General features: G+C 37.6%; 1 protein-coding gene across 1 annotated transcript in view; it reads left to right on the top strand.

The window, feature by feature from the left end:
- Positions 1-11933, top strand: part of INTS4 (Integrator complex subunit 4) — a 35205-nt gene extending 23272 nt beyond the window's left edge. The window contains exon 12 of the mRNA XM_051217141.1: positions 2640-11933. Coding sequence (XP_051065775.1) covers positions 2640-3105 — 466 coding nt within the window. The 3' untranslated portion in view covers positions 3106-11933. The remainder of the gene's footprint in view (positions 1-2639) is intronic.
- The last annotated feature ends 202 nt before the right edge of the window (positions 11934-12135 follow it).

Genomic DNA, 12135 nt, shown 5'->3' with positions numbered 1-12135 from the left:
TTCGTAGAATATGTCCAAGCCACCGAAGTCTATGTCTCAAGATAGTGACACCAATTGCATTGTCGTCTCTGCGCCCGAATACACGATGCTGAACCTCTTCATTACTAAAAGTGTTGCTGCTGGATGTCAGGAATCCGTCGGAGACAACGGTGATCAAGCAGAGAGAGTCGTCCAACGCCCCCTAAGAAAACCACCGCTCCGGTTTGGGCACCCGGGCAGTATCACATCCTTCACACAAATTTGATAAGATGACAATTAATTCACAAAGTACTATGATCGCTCCCTCTCGAAATACTCTCACATAGACGCATGGATACAGCCAGCACCAAGAAAGTCCTACTCTAGGCGGGGGTGTTGCTTACGAAGTTAAGAGGACCAAAACCAACGCCCGACGCTTTAACTGGGTCGATGAACACGGAGAGTCCGCCTAGGGAAGTTGGAAAACCGTGATTCTAAAACAATCATGTACATAGTATCCAGGATGCTGAAGGAGCAAATGGTGTATGAACCAATCGTTGGTCACTGGCTACCATGAGACAGCATCTCCTGACGTTGCTCCACTGCATTGTGGATCAGACCTTTAGGTCGGAGGATCTGGTTATGGCCCCCTAAGAAAACCACTTGTTTCGGTTTGTACACCCTGGCAGTATCACAGTACACACATGAAACAAGTGACTTATGTGGCGCATATGTATTCGATGCCCCTGTTATAACCATGTTGACTCTTCTCAGCTCTATTTCATACGCGATCCTTCTATTTATACTTGAAAACGGGAACCACTACAATTCATATGACGCTAAGACACTGATATAAATGGAGACATATCGACTCTTTAAAAACACTCATTTAAATAATCATTAAACTAAATACACTCATTTCTATATTGATTCTACACTTGTTTCATGAATGGTTAGTACATAACATGTAAATGAAAAGATATACAGAGTTGCCACAAAGTACACACGAAGTTCACACAAAATAATACAAAGAATATAATTATCTCCTTGGACGAGATTTTACACTTAACTTAATTACTGACGACTGTTATCCTTCATCAAGAAGCATAGGCCACCCACCAGCATTCTCCATTGAACTCTACCCTGGTCAGTCCTTTCCAGTTGCTATTCATTCCTTTGATGTCTGCTTCTAATTCCCGGAGCAATACGTTCCTTAGTTTTCCTCTTTTCCTTTAAGTTTAAGTATCCCAGGTTAGGGCTTGCCTTGTGATGCAGTTTGATGATTTCCTCAATATACGTCCTATCCGAAGTATCTTGCCTAGACAATTGTTTATAAATACTTGTACCTTTTTGATGATGGTTGTGGTAGTTCTTCAAGTTTCATCTCCGTATAGTAGAACTGTCTTGACGTTCATATTGAAAATTCTTCGATGTTGAAGAACAGTTGTTTTGAGTTCCATAATTTCTTCAACTGTAGGAATGCTGTCCTTGCTTCGCTAATCCCTGCCTTTACTTTTGCATCAAATCCTCCTCCTTGTTCATCGATGATGATGCCTTCTAGGGTTACTATTGGTTCCAAGCTCGGGTGAATAAGGAAAGTTGGTCATTGGGTCAGCAATCCCATGCAGTAGAAAACAGCCTTGCTAAAAAAGCACTAACTAGAAGAAACAATTTACACTTAACCAATACAAATATATTAAGCTAAGGTAATAATACTATATTGAGAAATATAAAATCAATATTGCACAGAACAAAATGTCACACGATATGTAAAATTAGACGAAACATGTATTCCCCTTCTAGGCTTGTCACTACAAAAGTATCAGCTGTTGTGAAACTTCTACTCAAAATAGACTTTGATAATGTTGTCTTCAAAATGACAGTCAATAATCTATACAATTAAACTATCTTGAGTTCAGTGAACACAAACATCATTGACAGTATTGTGTAATATGTTCAAAAACTTCAAGGGAACACTTTGATTTAATGCCAAGTTATTGGAGTTAGTCGTCATGCTAATTACCACTTGTCAACAAGGTGTACTTACAAATTTTATTTATTTGAACACATAAATATTGGTACAAGAGGGCACCAAATATATATGGGCCACACAAAACAATGAGAATTTAAAGACAAGGAAAAAGAAGGTAAGGAGCGTGAAAGAAAAGGGGAACAATAACGAACAGATTGGTGTAAGGTAGTATAATAATAATAGTTCCCGCAGGATACTGGAGCCCATGTGCACCATGGATTTGGAATCCGGTTAAAGCGCCGGACATTCGCTTTTCGTCCTCTCATTTTCGTAAACAACACCCCCGCTACGAGAAGGCAGTGAGTAGGACTTCCTTGGTAGAGGCTGTATACACGTGACCGTGTGAGAGTATTTCAAGAGGAAGGGCGAACCCACCCCACTCTCGGCCATACCAGGTCATTTGGGGGACTCGTACAATTTTGATTAGAATTACGTTTCTTTTAAATTTCACACTGATGTCAATCAGTTTCACAATATATAATGTTATCACTAAGCTGTCCAAGCTTCAACTAATCTCTATTAACCAGCATTATTGACCCTGATCATTATTTATTGATTGATCAATATGAGATTTTGATCTCATCTATGATCTGTGATATTTTTATATTTCCTCTCTTGTAAATAATTTATATTTCTAAATTTATTTAAGCAAACATATATGTATCATATTTCGACGTCCTGATTTATCGGGATCACATAATCATCAATTCACAAAATCTATTACACATAATACAAATATTCAATCTAAATTATATCATTGGTGGCCACCATCAAATTCTTGGCATCAATTAGATGAAGATACTACTACTAATAATAATACATCTTCAACATCAACAATAAATCAAGATCATTTAGAAATTCGTACACATATTGAATTAACCGCTGGACGTTGGTCAGATTCTGGTACAATTGATTTAGGTATTGGTTATTGTTTACAACCAACAGATTGTTCATTTATGAATAATATCTACTATCATGATAATAATGATCTATCTAAACAAAATAATACAACAAATCATTGTTTATTAGATTCATCATTTATTATACCACTTACACCAATTCCATTATTATCAAAAGTGAAACTTGTTCCATGTGCACCTATACATCAATGGTAAACCCTATTTATACCAGTTACACCAATTCCATTATTATCAAAAGTGAAACTTGTTCCATGTGCACCTATAGATCAATGGTAAACCCTATTTATTATTATCTTTTCCTTTATTTGCAGTGTATATATATAATGTGAATGTTTTGAATTCAGGTCAATTTCATGTTTCTTCGAATCATGTACATAAAGCAATTTCTTTTTTTTTTGTTTAATTTTTGGCACGAAAATGAAAAAAAAGAAAGAATATACAGTATAGATTCTTTCTATATCATTGATTTCTTCTATTGGTACGTGTTCGTCTACAAAAGTGATACCTGCTAAAGTTGTATCTGATAAGGACGTGAAGAAAGCCTCGAAGGTTAAGCTGCCGATGGTTGATAAGAAGAAGAAGAAGAGGACTACTTACTATTACTTACGCCTGTTACTCCTAATGGAGCATAGGCCACCGACCAGCATTCTCCAACCCACTCTGTCCCGGGCCTTCTTTTCTAGTCCTATCCAATTCCTGTTCTTTTTTCTCATGTCTATCTCCATTTCTCGGCGTAATGTGTTCTTTGGTCTCCCTCTTTTCCTTTGACCTTGAGGATTCCATATGAGGGCTTGCCTTGTGACGCAGTTGGGTGCTTTCCTCATTGTGTGTCCTATCCACTTCTAGCGCTTCTTCCTGATTTCTTCCTCCGCTGGGATCTGGTTTGTTCTTTCCCACAGTAGGTTGTTGCTAATAGTGTCCGGCCAACGGATCCGAAGTATTTTGCGTAGACAACTGTTAATAAACACCTGTATTTTCTGGATGATGGCTTTCGTAGTTCTCCAGGTTTCCGTCCCATACAGTAGAACTGTCTTGACATTTGTATTGGAAATCCTGACCTTGGTGTTGGTTGACAGACAGTTGTTTTGAGTTCCAGATGTCCTTCAGTTGTAAATATGCTGCTCTTGCTTTACCGATCCGCGCTTTCATATCTGCATCAGATCCACCATGTTCATCAATGATGCTGCCCAGATATGTACAGGTTTTTACATCTTCCAAATCTTCTCCGTCAAGTATAATTCGATTGGTTCATGCTGTGTTGTATTGGAGAATCTTGCTTTTCCAGTTGTGTATATTGAGACCCACTGCTGCTGATGCTGCTGCTACACTGGTCGTCTTCTCCTGCATGTGTTGTTGCGTTTGCGATAGGAGGGCCAGATCATCTGCGAAGTCTAGATCGTTCAACTGCATCCTAGATGTCCGCTGTATCTCGTGTTTCCCTTCAGATGTTGACGTCTTCATGATCCATTCGATCACCAGGAGCAAGAGAAAGGGTGGTAGTAAGCAACCTTGCCTAACACCGGTCTTTACTTCGAACGAGTCTATCAATTGTCCTCCATGCACGATTTTACAGTTTAATCCATCATAAGAATTCTGTATGATATTGACTATCTTCTGAGGCACGCCGTAATGTCGAGGACGCTCCCATAATGTTGTCCTGTCCACGCTATCAAATGCTTTTTCGTGGTCAATGAAGTTGATGTAGAGTGATGAATTCCATTCAATTGATTGTTCCACAATGATCCGTAGAATTGTGACTTGGTCTGTACACGATCTATCCTTACAGAATCCTGCCTGTTGGTCTCGAAGTTGAGCTCCTAAAGAGGAGGAGGAGGAAAGAGAGTTATGTTATCTACATCTATAAAATTCCTCCATTAAACAAACTAAAAACATCAGAAGGGGGGGTATTGTAGATATTATAGTAGTTTTTTAATAGTACAAATTCATAAGTCAGTTAAAGCTAGACTATCGTGGAAAATCTGAATACACTAAATGGTCGTTTCGTCCTATTATGGGACTCACCAACATTGCGCATCTATGATCCCACCTCGCGAAACCTGATAGGTCTTGGGTTCGAATCTCACGAGGTGGGATCATTGGTAGATAATCCATGAAATCATGAGTCAATTGAAGCTAGATCACCATGGAAAACCTGGAAGCACTGAATGGATGACCGTTTATCCTATTGTGGGAATCCTCAGTTGAAAATAGCTCAACAAAGAGAATTCCCTTTTTGATCATGTGATCTACTAAAACTGTATATTAATACACATAGTCCAATAGAAGAGTGTTGTGTTGTTTAACAAATTTGTCAAAAATTTTTAAGGATTAACTACTGTTATAGCCCAAAGCCACCAATCAGAAGCAGCAAATTATCGATTGGATTAAGGACGCGTAAAACACGTGCGAGCAGCCTAGAGTCCCGATTGGTCCTGCTTCCCGCTTAACCCAGCCAGTTAAGTCCAGTACACCAGTCTCAGACTCTGTAATACGAATCATTACATTTCAAACATACTGAGTTTATATACCAATGAAACAGACCACAACGTACCAATAAAATATGAACAACATTTGTATAAGAATTAGCTAGATGTGGCTGTGAATGTTTGAGGCAGTGGCTAATAGACAGGGAACAATTCAAGAATTGAAAATCGTATAATAACAGTTCATAGGTTAAAGTAAAGCTTATGATAAGAGAGATAATATGATCATTGCCAGTCAATGTCGAACTTGATACATATGTACATCGGCTCAAGTTGTTATATATGGAACGAAGATTGATGAAGATAACCAATTTATTATTTATTGTAAAATTACAGAGTTCTTTCGTAAATGTGACAAACTACAAATTAAATACTTTATTCGCAAATATTTCAAACTTCATCGCTATCACAATTACCCTCAGTTTACATTCCTGTTCCCTTCAATTCGATCTTCTTAACCTTCTGCTGTTAAGTATTCCACTTCCTATTGGTGATACATACTAATTACGTCGACAGACATAAGCAGCATACATCACAGTCATACTGTGATGCTGTTCTGCTGACGTCGTTACAGGTCTGGGGCGCTCTGCTGCGAGGAGGTGACGTCGAGGGGTGTTCTGGTGGGGAGGCGTTGACTGTAGCGGGTACTGTCGACGGAGAGGAGCAGCGAGATGTGCGGTTTCCGGCTGGACATCGGATGTAGATGGCTCGGCAGGTTGCTAGAGTGCATGCGTTGAAAGTCCCGGGCTCTGGGCGTACGTCGGATTTTGATGATTCGACAGGTTGACCGAGCTATGAAGGTCAGCGCGCTATAGACTCAACATTTTGACAGAGTGTGGCACAGAATGCAGAAAAGAAAAGGGGGGATGAGTGTGGTGTGCACTACTGATGCTGACATATATAACTAGTTTGTATCACCAATCGAAAGTGAAATGTCTGGCAGCAAAAGATCAAAGGAAAGAGAACGAAAACGGAGAATAATTGGTGTGGAAATGAAAGAACAATAAAGTCTGAGACGATTGATTGATATTTTGCAAATGAAGTGTTTACTATATGGTTCTCAGATTTTACTAAGATATTCTGTTCAAATTCATTGGTTGTCCCCACTGTGTTCTCGCTCACTACAATACCACATTAGCACAAGATGAAATTATTTCAACACAAGTTTCTAGAGTAGTACAACTAACAACAGCATCAGTAGAAGTAGAAAATGTTGGGTATAGAGATGGAAAAAATATATAAAGAGACTTCGGGACTTATGTTATAATGAAAGAACAAGGAGCGAATGCACCTACATCACTGTGAATGATTCTGAGTCATGTCACCAAAAGTCTCCAACCAATGGTTGTTATAATCACACGAAATCCAATCAGGTTGTATATATCTACTAACATAGTTCATCATTCTAGTCGGTGATGATTTATTGGCCTGGTACAAATTCTTGATTTAATCGGTCCTATTTTTTCGTACAACATACCTAGGACCATGTTAAAATAAAGGATTGAATGACTTTTGTACACAGATGAGGCTCGAATTCTCGTGAACTATTATGACTTCGATCTTATAGAAAGTTCTGGTTCGAAACCGGCTTTCAGCCACCTAGACGTACAATTATCAGTTTACTTGATCGTTGTAGAGCAAGTTTGATTGACTGTAAAGAGCATTATTTATTTATTTGAACACATAAATATTGGTACTAGAGAGCGCCAATATATATGCGCCACACAAAACGATGAGAATTCGAAGAGAAAAAAAAGGTAAGGAGCGTAAAAAAAAGAGAACAATAACGAAGAGATTGGTGTAAGGTAGTGTAGTAATAATGAGGGAACGGAAAGGTACAATCAAAAGAAATCTTTCAGTTAAGGGAGACACAACCACTTTTTATGTAGAAAGTAAAAGAAGGTTACAGCAGGATCGCCACTGGCTTCTATTCTGAGCCATATCTAATAACGTCTCTAGCCACTGTGTAGCACCATCTCTCGGACCTCAACCAGGGAGTCGTGAAGGACCGACAGAAGCCAGTCCTTTGCAGCTTTCTGTCATACCACGACACCATGTCATGCACTGACCACCTCTCCGCTTCTTCCAACCGGTCGCAGAGTCGGCAAATAATGCACGACGTGGAATTCTTTGGGACGACATTCGGAGAATATGTCCAAGCCACCGAAGTCGGTGTTTCGAGATGGTGACATCGATTGCATTATCATCTCTGTGCCCGAACACACGATGCCGAACCTCTGCATCACTAACATGGTGTTGCCACTGGATGTCAGCAATCCTTCGGAGACAGCGATCATCGAACACAGAAAGTCGTCTAACGTCCTCAACTTGGAGAGGCGAGGTTTCCAAATATATATCGGAGCACTACTAGTTTACACAAACTTCTCGTCATATAATTAATGATAGACATATTCTCACTTGTGATCATTTTGCAGAATAATTTCCAGTTTCATGGTGAAAAGTTATGACTCATGAGTAAAATCCAACATTTATCAGTTACAAGACAGATGTATCACCAATCCTAGTGAATCTGGTAACTGTGTATAATACCCTGAGGCGCATAGATTCTTTGACATACGATCTAGAAAACTTATTCGTTTGCTTTCCTGTTCTTTCAGTATACTTGCTTTTGCATACATAGAAGTGGATTTATCTACATATTGAAAGTAATTTTGCTGCAAGAAATTCTTTCAAGCTTTCATCTGTCTTTGATTTATATCTTTTACGATTTGGTCAATTCGGTTAATAAGTACATGTTTCTTCCCAGCTTTATCAAATTCAATCTTTAGGTCTCGTCCACTGTTGGATTTCTTTATATATGTTCGACCATAACTAATTACCTTCAGGAAAGTTATCTGTTGTCACATGAAGATTTGAAATCCTCTATCAGGCTGAACTTTTTAGCTTCATGATTGGTAATGAAGTCGCCTAATCACATCAGACAAATGTTTATGAGCAAAGATTTATATTGGCTAACAGTGAAATCCAGGTTGAGCGTTTCGTCCTGTTTCGAACTTGTCACCTGGATGTACTCAACACCCTAGAGTTGTTGTTCACTCAAGGACTCGGATATGGTACTGGTCGCTTCTAACTCACCTCCGTTATTCACAAAAGCCATGAAAGTTTACATAATATAATAATGACAATAGTGATCCACTTCAAAATCGTTCTCGCCATAAACACATCCTCTACAAGTTTCATCGTTTCTAGTTCAAGGAATGATGCCTAATCATTCCGTATTTTCAGGTTTCCATGAATATCATAGGAAATGTTGTAAATTCTTGCCAAAAAGTTGTAAATTAACAACAGACAAGTATCGTAGTGTATTACCGAAATTAAGTTGTTAAAAACCACCGCAAAACCTTTTAAATATTGTTTTTGACTACTTTAATAATAGTTAGTAGCTTGTCGTTTATGATCTGTTTTAACTTCTAATATACATTGCCCATTTTTAAGTTGAAACTGGTAATCTATGAATGGGATTGTCACTGATCTAGTTATTTCTTCCTAGTAAGTATTTCCTCGGGATTGCATTCTGAAGCCGATCCCCGATTAATACTACTCTAAAATTACATACACATAATTCCCTTTATTATCTTAAAGAGAGCAAGAACGAATAATATGGATTCATTTTATTTTGTTAGATTCTCATCAGCTGCTTACAACCTATAATATTTTTACAAATCAACGTTATTACAGATATTGGCATCCTTACACATACAAGGGTGAGGAGAGATGAATATATGTGTATCATGATGTAGCCAAGATTTTAACAGGGTTGAATAAGATCATAAAAATTGTTCATTTCTGAGAAATAAAGTGTGGGAGGGGAAAGTTCCAAAACATTGAAATAGTGATTAGAATTCATAGAGTTAACAAATATTAGATGATTATGTAATGAAGTAACTGAAAACAGATTAATGGTAATAAAGAAAGATATTAATTGAAGAAAAATGACAATGATGTAATTTAAACTTCAGAAAATGTTGAAATAATTAATGACGTAAGGGGGTTTAATGTTACCAGGGCAAAGAAAGGTTTATTACTGCCTGTTTTTGGGTACATAGATCTGTATTTAGACGTTTGATTGCTATTGATTCAGCAAATTTTAAAAGGTTGGAGTCTGATTGTTTGTTAATCACCTTGAAAGACTTCAGTGTATCGACTTCATGTCCTGTGTCAAGGAGATTTCTTGCGATGGCACTGCTGAATTCTTTTAAACCACTTGACTTTGAAAAGTTTTGAATCGCACTTGAGCTCTCCTTTCTGCTCTACCAATGTAACTGATTTGGTAGGTACATGTAAATTTGTATACACAGTTGGTGGTAACATGAAAAGGATACCTCGGATAATGCACCATTTCACTAAACGGCTCTTTGAGCTTGGTTCTTTCGAAGTTAGAAATTAAAATGTCTGCTAGGACCGAACTCGACGGGCTTCTCGTTGCTACACTATCGATTTGTCGGTATATGACATTGTTGAATTGGAACTGAACATCTTTTGTACACATGATTAACAGTCGTTTGAATTCTGATGCTGGTAGATGTAGGATGTCAGAATGCTGGCAAATTATGTCTACGGTTTCAAAAAGTGGTGTTTTCGTAAACAACGATGTCACATCAAAGGAAACCATAAACTTACCATCAATATTTATGTCGTTCATACTGTCATCAAATACAAATGGATCCATTAGTGTATAGGTAGCTAATCGTTGACGAAATGGTTTTAACTTATCTGCCAACCATCGTGCAACTTTGTGGTAGGGTGAATTTACCATTGACAGAATAGGTCTATGAGGAATACCTTGTTTATGTATTTTTGATAAACCATACATGTGGGGCAAACGAGACCCACAAGGTCGTAGGTTATTGTAAGTGGAATTATCGATCATCATCTCCTTCAAGAGATCCCTGAGTTCTTTTGTGATTCTTTTCTCAGTCGAATCAGTTAAGTACTTGTTACTTTTATCTAACTCGAACCTTATGTATTCACTTAAAAATGGACTTTATCTGACCGTAATATCGTTATACCATCGTGTCACTATAGGGGTTTGTGAGAATTGTTTCACGTTATCGATATCAGCAATCTATCTAAGTTAGAAAGCCATTGAAAAGTAGGATTCATTCTACAGTTGTTTCATCTCAGTATACGAATCGTCAGTGCACATCTACAACCTGCCGTAGCAGAGTGAACCTAGAAACCCCAGATTCTGTATTAACCTCTACACCACTGAGTCCCCACGGACAATATAACTGAACTTTATTTGTCATAGTTTAATCACTAGTGAACGCATCATCATAGATCAGTACATATTGTTAAATGCCATTGATATCAAGAACCAATATTGATTTATGTTTATAATGATTTTAAAAGTTCCCATTACATTCAATGAATAAATATAAACAGCATCAGTAATATCTACTCTTTGCATTTACATACTTACCCGTCATGGAGGAGCATAAGCTATCCATCAAGTTTCTCCATCCAACTCTATCCTAGTCCATCCTTCCAAGTTGCTACTCATTCTTTTGATGCTTGTTTTTTCTATTCTAGTCGTAGTAAAATGTTAAATTCACGTATACATTAAAGCTAGATTTCTCATTCTTATATTATTAATCTGTTGTTGTTTGTTCTTTTAACAGTTAAAAATATGAACGTGTTACTTTACTTGCTGAAAATTCAGTTTATTATTATTTATCATTATTAGTACAAAGGGGCACCGAATACATAGGCGCCATACAAGTTCCTTGATTTGTGTGTAGGCTGTGATACTTTTCGGGTGCTTAAAGCGAAACAGGTGGTGTTCTTATGAGGCCAAACTCTGAGCCTTCGATTTAAAGGTCTAATCCATAAGGTAGTGGAACAATGTTAGGAGATGCAGTCCCATAGTAGACATTGACCAACAAAAGGTTCATATACCTATTTTTTCTTCAGGATTATAGAGCCCATGTGCACTACTGGTTTTGAATCAGAGTTTTCCAACTGTTCTAGAAGGATCCTACATAACCACCAACCGGGTTAAAGCGCCAGACATTCCTTTTCCATCCTCTTAATTTCGTAAACAACAGTGATTCCGCGAAAAAGCAGTGAGTAGGACTTCCCTGACAGTAGTTGTATGCGTTTGTCCGTGTGAGAGTATTTTGAGAGGAAGAGCTGACTCAGTCTCATGGTAGCTGGTGACCAATAATTGGTTCATACATCATTTGTTCTCTCAGAGTCTTGGAGCCCATGTCCTCCATTGGTTTGAAATCAATGATTTCCAACTCCCCTAGATGGATCCCCCATATCCACCAATCTGGTTAAATCACCGGACATTCACTTTTTGTTCTTTCAATTTCGTAAACAACACCTCCGGCACAAGAAGGTAATGAATATACATATGTCCATGTGAGAGCATTTCTAGAAGGAGAGCTCACTCTCTCCACAGTCGGCCGTACCAAGGCATAATAATAATAATAATATACTACTTACAAACTACTATTATTTTTGTAAATAAAAATAAAACTATAATCCACATTATTTGTCATTTCCGTTCCCAACCTATAACTATTATTATTATTAATTATATTTATCTTAATGTTACGGTTATTAATTATAATAATGAAACTAGAATTAATGTACCGTGATAAGAAGCGCTAAAAAGAAAACAAATTTGTATGTTTTTTCTCTTTTCTTTTTTTTTTCTTTTCGTTGTTGTTGTTTTCTTTCAACAATGTGTAATTCATTCCCCAACAACTTGGTT

Source organism: Schistosoma haematobium, chromosome 6 (assembly GCF_000699445.3).
Source record: "Schistosoma haematobium chromosome 6, whole genome shotgun sequence".
Lineage (NCBI taxonomy): Eukaryota > Metazoa > Platyhelminthes > Trematoda > Strigeidida > Schistosomatidae > Schistosoma > Schistosoma haematobium.
The sequence above is the reverse complement of the archived record's forward strand: the minus strand, read 5'-3'. Positions and strand labels throughout refer to the sequence as shown.